Source organism: Chaetura pelagica, unplaced genomic scaffold (genome assembly GCF_000747805.2).
Source record: "Chaetura pelagica isolate M959 unplaced genomic scaffold, ChaPel_1.0 scaffold20, whole genome shotgun sequence".
Taxonomy (NCBI): Eukaryota; Metazoa; Chordata; class Aves; order Apodiformes; family Apodidae; genus Chaetura; species Chaetura pelagica.
This window is the reverse complement of record NW_009951958.1, coordinates 3,092,742-3,102,040: the sequence shown is the minus strand read 5'-3', so window position 1 is coordinate 3,102,040 and position 9,299 is coordinate 3,092,742. Positions and strand designations below refer to the sequence as shown.

The following is a 9,299-nucleotide window of genomic DNA, read 5'->3' as shown; positions in this document are numbered from 1 at the left end:
ATGCTGTCTGATGTGAAGCCAGCTAACTGTGATAAAGAAACCATTAAAGACCTCAAAGAACAAATCAAGCTGAATAAATTATTGGAGGATCTGGAGCAAACACACACCAGAAGACTACCTGTCATAAATAAGACATATTCTTATGCTGTTGTCAACCAGTGGGCTCATACAAAATAACAATTTATCAACACCTTGTGTCTACTCCCTGTTGTAATTTATATTTCAATCCTTGCTCCTTGACAGCATTATGAAAAGCTCTCCACAAATGGCTGATGAAGCCACTCCTCTCTTTTCATCTGAAGACCTGAAATACTGCCTGGCTTAGTGGGTGAAATGCCTGAACAGTGTTGCCAGGTGTCAATGGTTGTGTTGTATACAACAAACTTGCACAACAACAAACCTGAGCTGACTAAGGGAGAGTTATCTTAGATCATACTACCTGCTTTTCTACCAAGATTCCCCCAAAGAGCTTCTTTTAACTCCTGCATCCATTAATACCCTGAGAGAGATCAAAAGATCTCTAAGCCCACCTCCACAAATGAGAAAGAATGCATAGATCTTTAATCATGAGACTTCTAGTTTATGGACTTCAAGTTCTTTCTCTGTAAATCCTCTTTCCAGTTAGCAATAAATAAGGCTCAATTCTAATTCTTCCCTTAATATCTTTATTTGTTATGCAGCAGGAGAAATTTACCAAGAATTTCCTAACAGAATATGAGAACAAAACATTAACTCTTTATGGGCACGATCTTCAGGATGCACCTGTCTGAAAAAGCATCTTTCAGGGTAGTGATTAACCAAACGAAGAGGAAAGCAAAAATACTAAGACGTGCAAAAAGGAATTCACAGGCAGAAACAATCTTGCAGAGAGAGTCTTCCCTGAATCTGTGGGGCATCATTTCCTACCAAGGAATGGCACAGAGCTGGTAGGGAGATCATAGAATCACAGAATCCTAGGGGTTGGAAGGGACCTCGAGAGATCATCTAGTCCACCCCCCCTGCCAGAGCAGGGTCACCTAGAGTACATCACACAGGAACTCATCCAGGTGGGTTTTGAATGTCTCCAGTGAGGGAGACTCCACAACCTCCCTGGGCAGCCTGTTCCAGTGCTCTGTCACTCTCACAGTAAAAAATTTTTTTCGGATATTCACCTTGAACCTCCTGTGCTCCAATTTACACCCATTCCCCCTTGTCCTATCACTGCTCATCACTGAGAAAAGCCTAACTCCGTCCCCCTGACACTCACCCCTTACATATTTGTAAATATTGATGAGGTCACCCCTCAGTCTCCTTTTCTCTAAGCTAAAGAGACCCAGCTCCCTCAGCCTTTCCTCATAAGGGAGATGTTCCACTCCCTTCATCATCTTTGTAGCTCTGCACTGGACTCTTTCAAGCAGTTCCCTGTCCTTCTTGAACTGAGGGGCCCAGAACTGGACACAATACTCCAGATGCGGCCTCACCAATGCAGAATAGAGGGGGAGGAGAACCTCTCTTGACCTACTAACCACACCCTTTCTAATGCACCCCAGGATGCCATTGGCCTTCTTGGCCACAAGGGCACATTGCTGGCTCATGGTCATCCTCCTGTCTACCAGGACCCCCAGGTCTCTTTCACCTACACTACTCTCCAGCAGTTCAGCCCCCAACCTGTACTGGGACATGGTGTTGTTCTTCCCCAAATGAAAAACTCTGCACTTCCCCTTGTTGAATTTCGTCATGTTTCTCCCCGCCCAACTCTCCAACCTATCTAAGTCTCTCTGAATGGCAGCACAGCCTTCTGGTGTGTCAGCCACTCCTCCCAGCTTAGTGTCATCAGCAAACTTGCTGAGGGTACATTCTATACCCTCATCCAGGTCGTTGATGAAGATGTTGAACAACACCGGTCCCAGTACCGACCCCTGTGGGACAAGAGATGGCTTCATGGTGCTCCCAAAAACAAGTTTAGTATTGATTTCCTTCACTCCTTTTAGCAGTGTGAACTTGAATGCCTTTAACAGGGTGGAAATTATAATGAAGAGCTCCATCCTTGCCAACAGCTCCCCCATGCACACACGGTGCCCTGTGAAAAGACAAAAAAGGCAATCAGCACAAGCACTGCTGTCACACCTCACTTTCTAACCTGCTTGGGAGTTCGGGTTTTCTGTTTGTTTTCTGCAGCCTTTGTCCTTTTCTCTTAACTTACTTTGTTATTTAGTGATTCAGAACTGAATTTTGTATTTCTAACAGAAGTGAAAGCTTTACTCTGTATTTCCAGCAGGCAGCAAAACATAGAAATAATCTCCAGCATTACACAGTTTGCATTTACAGTCTTTCTAGGACTGTGCATTTTGCTGCTAATATTTTGATATCTGGATCTCTTCTTCAGGAGAAACTGGATCTATCTCCCAAGAGACATTTTTCTCTGTGTCATTCCTTGTCTTCCAGTCTTTTCATATACAATTGGATTTGTCTCTTCCTGGAGATCTTTGGAACAGTGGAATGTGTTTATATATCTACTCGTATATCCCTTCCCAGGGAAATGAATGGATCTTAAGTTGATCTCACATGGAGTCAATAAATCCCTGTTCAGTGCACATACCTATTGAAAATGGTAAGAATGCTTCTCTGTTCACAAAGTTTCCATCTTTATCCAGAAAGCGGCCTGGGTTGAACTGATCAGGTGTCTCCCATTTTTCAGGATCAGACAGAATGAAGTCAGTATTTGCTAAAATCATGGTGTTCTGAAAAAAAGGAGGAGCTGCTTCTGTTCTGTCTTATTGTGCACACTCATCAGATAAGCAAAAAATGACAAAGAAGCAAAGGATCCAAAGTTCTAATTTAAAGTCTCATTTTTTTTCAAAAATGAGATCAAGCTTTAAAACAATTCATGAGAAGTTTAACCTTTTGAAAATGCTGTGTTTCCTTTGACTTGCTACCAATAATTTTAGTATAATAAATGGTTAGGATGCTATGATGTTAACATTGTTAAAAACGTTACTTTTATTTTTCCTATTGTCACTAACTACTTATTCAGCTTTTGAGTTACAAAATAATATGAGTATCAGCTTCATTTTCCTGTTTGTTACTCAATAAATTCTGCAACCCTAGATCTGCTTTGAGCAGATCAAGACAAAAGGAATGAAAATGAAACTGCATGAAAAGCAGGGATGGGAGAGCATTTAGAAACAAACCCTTGTGTACCTTTCAGTTACAAAACTTGAAAATACTTTTTATTATAATGTTTGCAAGATCCTGCATTTAAAAGGTCTGATATGAAAATAATTTCAATTTTCCAAGTTTTTCAGAAAAACTTTTTTCCAGTTTTGCATGGCCTCTGTTCACCAGCAGATAAGCCATTTTGACAAGGGACAGACCTGACTGAGATTGCTGAAAATGAATATATTTATATTTATAAATTTATTTATACATTTTTTTATTTATTTCCAGTCACCATTCAAAGTTTTCAGAAATAGCAATTCAGAAATCTACTAATAGGACAAAGTGCACATCTCTTTGCAAAAGGGCAGCCTTAGAGGCAGTCATAACTTAGGGGCACTGCTAGAATCCACAGCTCACAGGAGTTCATGTCCCCAATCAGGAAATCTAAAGCCTTTCTAAATGCATCCAAAGACCTGCTGGCATCAGCAGTTCTCAATCCCAGTTGCTTTTCAACTAAATGAGCAATTAAATAAAAAGAAACTAAAAAAGGACAGTATTTTGGGAATCTCTAGCTGTGGTGGCTTCAGTAGTTAAGAAGTTACACCAAATCATTTTTTTAAACTGTTAGAAGTGTCCCAGATGTCAGATATTGAAACATGGGGCATATTTGTACCTTTGGAACAGGAAATCCCAGCAGTTCTGTGTCCCTCAGGCTCTGTCTGGGAAGTGAAATTAAGATTATGTTACTGTAGCGCTGGATCTCATGAATCACAGAGTTTGTGTAGGGCAACTTTCTTCTCTCCTCGTAGCAAATAAAATGGGAACAACCCAGAACAGCATCCAGCTCCTTCTGGACTTTCTCTAAGGAGGAATATTCAGCTTTAATGACACAACAAACAATCTATAAACTCTATACTCATATTTCTCCTATTGCTCTTTACAGTGAGTATAGCATCCAACAAGACTAAAAAGATGTTGTACAAAATAAGAATTCCTTCAAATTGCTGTACAGAGGACCTGAACAAAATGTGTCAGTGAAGCTGTTTATAGCTTACATACCCAAGAAATACTTTAAAAATAATGATAGCAAAGTTGTTCTATAAGAATCTTTTGGTTCTTGTTACATTTACTGTTCTGAAATAATTTCTAAAAATACTTTTATCAATATTTGTTTTTACAGGCAAGGAATCAATTGGAAAATGAAATACTACTTATCTATTAGAAGACCAGCTTAGAAACTGATCAAGGATTGTTCTTCACTCAGAACCACATAGATTTGGTTTGTCACCTACAGATGGCCTGATTGCTATTCTTTAAGTACCTGCCTTGGGAAGAACTTACAGCTGTACAGAGGACCTGAACAAAATGTGTCAGTGAAGCTGTTTATAGCTTACATACCCAAGAAATACTTTAAAAATAATGATAGCAAAGTTGTTCTATAAGAATCTTTTGGTTCTTGTTACATTTACTGTTCTGAAATAATTTCTAAAAATACTTTTATCAATATTTGTTTTTACAGGCAAGGCATCAATTGGAAAATGAAATACTACTTATCTATTAGAAGACCAGCTTAGAAACTGATCAAGGATTGTTCTTCACTCAGAACCACATAGATTTGGTTTGTCACCTACAGATGGCCTGATTGCTATTCTTTAAGTACCTGCCTTGGGAAGAACTTACACAAATTATTTTTTCCAATAACTTTTTTTTTTTCCCCCACTCTTTCTGTGCCTGGTATACAGCTTAAATTCCCAATTATGAAGGCTTTTAAGTGATTAGTATACCTTTTAATCCTTTCTATCCTGTACATTCTGACTCTTCCTTTTCACTTATTTTACTCTCCCAACCTCTGTCTTTCCTCTGTGAATATCATTATTAAAAGCATACAGTTTCAAGCTACTCATCCCAATTTTTTAAAATATCTATATATGTGTAGGTATTTGAAGTTTTCAGCTTCAGGGAATAACCACAAATACTAGCAACCTCCTACTGTATTGAAGTTATTTCTGCTGCCAAGAAGCAGAAGCACATCAAAGATGGGGTTGAAAAGGCCAACCTGAAGACCTTGTCCTCAGAAGAAGTCTAATAATTATTGTCAGAAGAATCGCACTCTGCATTCTGTATAGATGTCTTAAAAATGAAATCTAAAATGACTGGCCATTAAGTAAGAAATGATACAAGAGACATGCAGTTCACCTGCTTAATACCCCAATTATTAGTTCCTCTACCATTCTTTGAACAAGCTCTATTTGGCCAAGCATAATTTCTGAAAAGTTGCAGAACTATTTGGGTGTTTTTACCTTGAATATCAGGATAAAGCACCATATAGAGCAATGCCCAACATAAAGTGGTGGCTGTAGTTTCTGTACCTGCCAGAAAGAGGTAAAAAATGCTCTGCATCAAGTTTTCTTCATCATAAGTAGCATCAGCGTCTCCTTTAGTCCGCAGATATGGCACACAAAAACCAAAAACATCACCTTGCATCAAAGGAATATTTACTGATACTATCCAAAATGAAAATAAAAAAAGAAAAGAAAGGGCTAGAAAATAAAATTTGCTGAATGATATGAAAAAAAATTTCTAATATTCTCCAGTAAGAGTTCTTTCTAGTTGTGACTTAACCATAGGTAGATCTGTTACTATTGTGGTTACTGAAAATCTACCTGTAAATCTACTTACATTATTACTTCATCCTTCTGCCATCTCTCAGTGTCTGCTTTTTCTAATTCACCTACATGTAAGTTTTTCTGTGGAGAAACTGTGTATTTCTAAATTTCTATTAGATATTCATTATCACCAAAGGACTGCTTAAAATCTCTCGTTAGTTGAGTGCAAGAAGAGTGCAGAGACACTCACTTTACCTATCTCATCCAAATAGTAATCAATAAAATCTTGATTTTCATCTCGTTTTCCTCTTTCCTTGTGGCTTTCAATTTCCTTTGCTAATAGAGCATTCACAAAATTTAGTCTGGAAATGGCCTGTTTCGTTGATGCTAGGAAATGTGTTGCAAACCAGGGAAATAATTCAAATACCTATAAAAAGAGGTATTTTAGATATGTGGTATTACTGATATTAGCAAACTAAATTGGCATCCTAATAAAGATGTTTGGATAATGGAAAAATCAAAGACTCTGATGACTGCATCTTCACCATGACATTGAAGGGATAGTGCCTATCCCACGATTCATTAAAACCTTTCTTAATCCTATTTTTCCCTTGAGAAGAATTTCTCTTAGTTTTATGCTATTTTTTCCATTGTGATATGCAAAGAATAAATGAGGCTTCTCTGTAGCCCTAATCTTTGCTAGGCTGGAAGTTAATAGCAAGGACCTCATATAAAATATGTCTCTGTTCTCAAATTATCCAACATGCATATAATTGACATCTTATCACTGAAAAAACAGATCTGGGATGACTTTCATGAAACATCTGCTACCTGAAAATAGAAATTGACAAACCCAGGTTTATTTCCTTGCTGTAGGATCCTGAACATGTGGGGATTTTACTCAGCTACACTTCTCATCAAGAAGAAGCAAACACATCACATCTGTGTGATGTTCAAAAAAACAACTTGATGAAGTAGAAATACTGAGCCATGTGGATTCCCTACTGTCTGTTCACTGTTCTGAACCTATTCATGTTCTTGCACTTACACCATTCTATATATATAAATATATATAAAACCACATCTCAGTAGAAAACAAATAAAACACTTTCTAACATTTATTCCATTACTTAATTGCCCTTTCTTTTTTCCCATTACAGATTGCAGCAGGTCCTTCCAGGTTACAGAATTACTGCAGCTTAAATTATGCATTAGGCCATAGCTCTTGGGCTCAGCTATTGAAATGGTGGCTGTATGACAAAGATTTACCTTTCCACAAACTGATCTGATTCCTGACTTGTATTTCTTCTCTGTCCTATTGCATAATTTTGCTTAAAACTACTTAAGAGGAGAACAGATTAGTACAGACCATCAATAAAGGATTGTGCATCACTCTGAAAGCACTGTGGAGAACAGGTCTGAATTAAATACTGGGCTAGAATGTTTTTTTCTTAGCTGTGGACACACTATTAAGAACAGCTTATACAAATACCTACTGAGAGTAGTTTAGAATTATCGGATCCTGTGTTTACTCTGATTAGAAGACAGGTTAGGAATCATTCTACTGACATCTTTTGGGAGAAAAACCATCATAAGTAGTTTTTGGGTTTGTTTTCTTTAACCAAAATTCTCAAATTAGTCCTCAAATTCTCTAGGGTCTTGTCTACAGCAGTTCCCAGCTAATAAGAGGTGGTGGAAATCATGCAAGACAAAGCCAGATAAGTTCCAGCAAGCTGTGCAGAAGCAGGCTGCCTTGTACATTGCTAAACCGACTTACTGGCTATATGCAGTATTGCAGCTCCCATTCATAAAGGGCTAGTGATAAAACTGCCTTTGCTTGAAGCAATCTGTTCCACTGTTTTTTGCAGCTTCACACAGAAGCAAGGCAGCATTTTTCCCTCTCCAGTGGGCCAGATGTGAAGTTAGGAGCTGCTGTCAAATACCATCCAGCAGCTCATTCAGCAGAGATTACTGGACTCTCATCAGGACACACACAGGTGGTACAGGTGTTGCTGCAAAAAGCTATAGGAACAGCTACCATTAAGCAGTTTCATCATCTGTTACCTTTGTTCAGAACAATTGCTCTTAAGTTTCTATGAAGTTACCTAACACTAGTGAAGGAAGTGGTAAAGACTGATATTACTCTTGGCAATTATTGACAGTCATATTATGTCATTGAGTGAATAAAACCACTTTGTCAGACAGAGCTTAAGACAAACCTATTCTGGAGCTTTTCAGATATTTTAACCTGTATTTTACTACTGAGTTACAGTTTCAAACACAAGAGCTGTATAGGAACTGCTTTTGCAAGACAGTCCTTTGTACATCTCCCAAACACAAGGCAAGCCTACAGGCTTCCATCCCTGTCCATCAGGCATGGGAAATGTCTGAGTAACAGAAGCAAGTTCTGAACTCAGCATCTGGATGTACTGTTCTGCTGCACACCCCAGCAATTCCAGGTGCACAACTATTCATTTTTGTTGTAAAAGTAGCACGCCAAATGCCTTTTTGATTGTCCCTCTATATCAAGCAAGCAAACAACAAAAAAAGAAAGACATTGGCATCACGCACGGTCTCTGCCCGGCAGCAGAAGTCATGGAAGCAGGATGTGCTCCTCTGCTCACCCCCATTTTCTAACTCGCACAATGGAATCAGACTGCAGCACTGATCTGCTTCTGAAGAACCACAGATATTGTAGCCATTTATGTAAATTCTTGTTCAGACTTCTTAATCTTTTTAATAAGGAATGTAAAACTTACCAGAGAGAGTTGGAACAAACTTGGAAAAAAATCTGCTTGGAACAGAAAAGAGGAATGAGCTAGCCAGAGCATGTTGTGCCAGGCAATCAAAGAGATGAGCACAAAATGTTCCTTATTTAATTTTTTTGCACTAAGACTGCAGAGCAGAAGTCTCAAACAGCTCAAGACTTATAGGTCTATTTAAAAACACAGAGTTAAGTGGACCAGATTATTTTACTTAAAGTCTCTTATTGTACTTAAAGTCTCTTTGAAAAAATCTTACCAATGGAGATAAAAGTCCTTTGTAAAAAATTGTAAAAAGACCTGTCTCTCCATTAGGATGTTTTTTTAAGAAACTTTAAGTGAAAGAAGATTTAAAGCAATATAGATGCCATCATTTTAAGATTGTTATGATAATCATCCAGTACTACCAAGCACACAAAAACTCAGTACAAAGCACAAAGGTAATAAATGTAAATATTACTAAAACACAAAGAATCAGAATTAGTCAAGCAAATATCTGCACCTTTTCAAAGCCCTCCTTACCACCCTCTATGCAGCCTACACAAAGAATTCCACAGTATAACAAACCCATGTAATTAATTTATACTTTAAAAACAAGTAATTAACTACTTAAAGCTCATATTTTAATGTGACAGCAGAGTTTTTAGATAGTATCTGTAAAGCTCTACAATAACATTGCTATTAATAACTGTAGGAAAGGTGCAGGGGGATCAGACAGCATCAATTACTCACTTTCTCTATCTGATCCAGGTAAAAGTCAATGAAATCTTCTGGTTCACCTATTGTGCCTCTT

The 9,299-nt window shown here is 38.0% G+C and overlaps 1 protein-coding gene across 1 annotated transcript in view; it reads right to left on the bottom strand.

The window, feature by feature from the left end:
- Positions 1–728: 728 nt before the first annotated feature.
- Positions 729–9,299, bottom strand: part of LOC104391010 (cytochrome P450 2J2-like) — a 10,915-nt gene continuing 2,344 nt past the window's right edge. The window contains exons 5-10 of the mRNA XM_010000224.1: positions 5,996–6,171; positions 5,439–5,581; positions 3,812–3,999; positions 2,579–2,720; positions 1,897–2,059; positions 729–822 (exon numbers count right to left, since the gene is read on the bottom strand). Of these exons, the coding sequence (XP_009998526.1) occupies positions 729–822; positions 1,897–2,059; positions 2,579–2,720; positions 3,812–3,999; positions 5,439–5,581; positions 5,996–6,171 (906 nt within the window). The remainder of the gene's footprint in view (positions 823–1,896; positions 2,060–2,578; positions 2,721–3,811; positions 4,000–5,438; positions 5,582–5,995; positions 6,172–9,299) is intronic.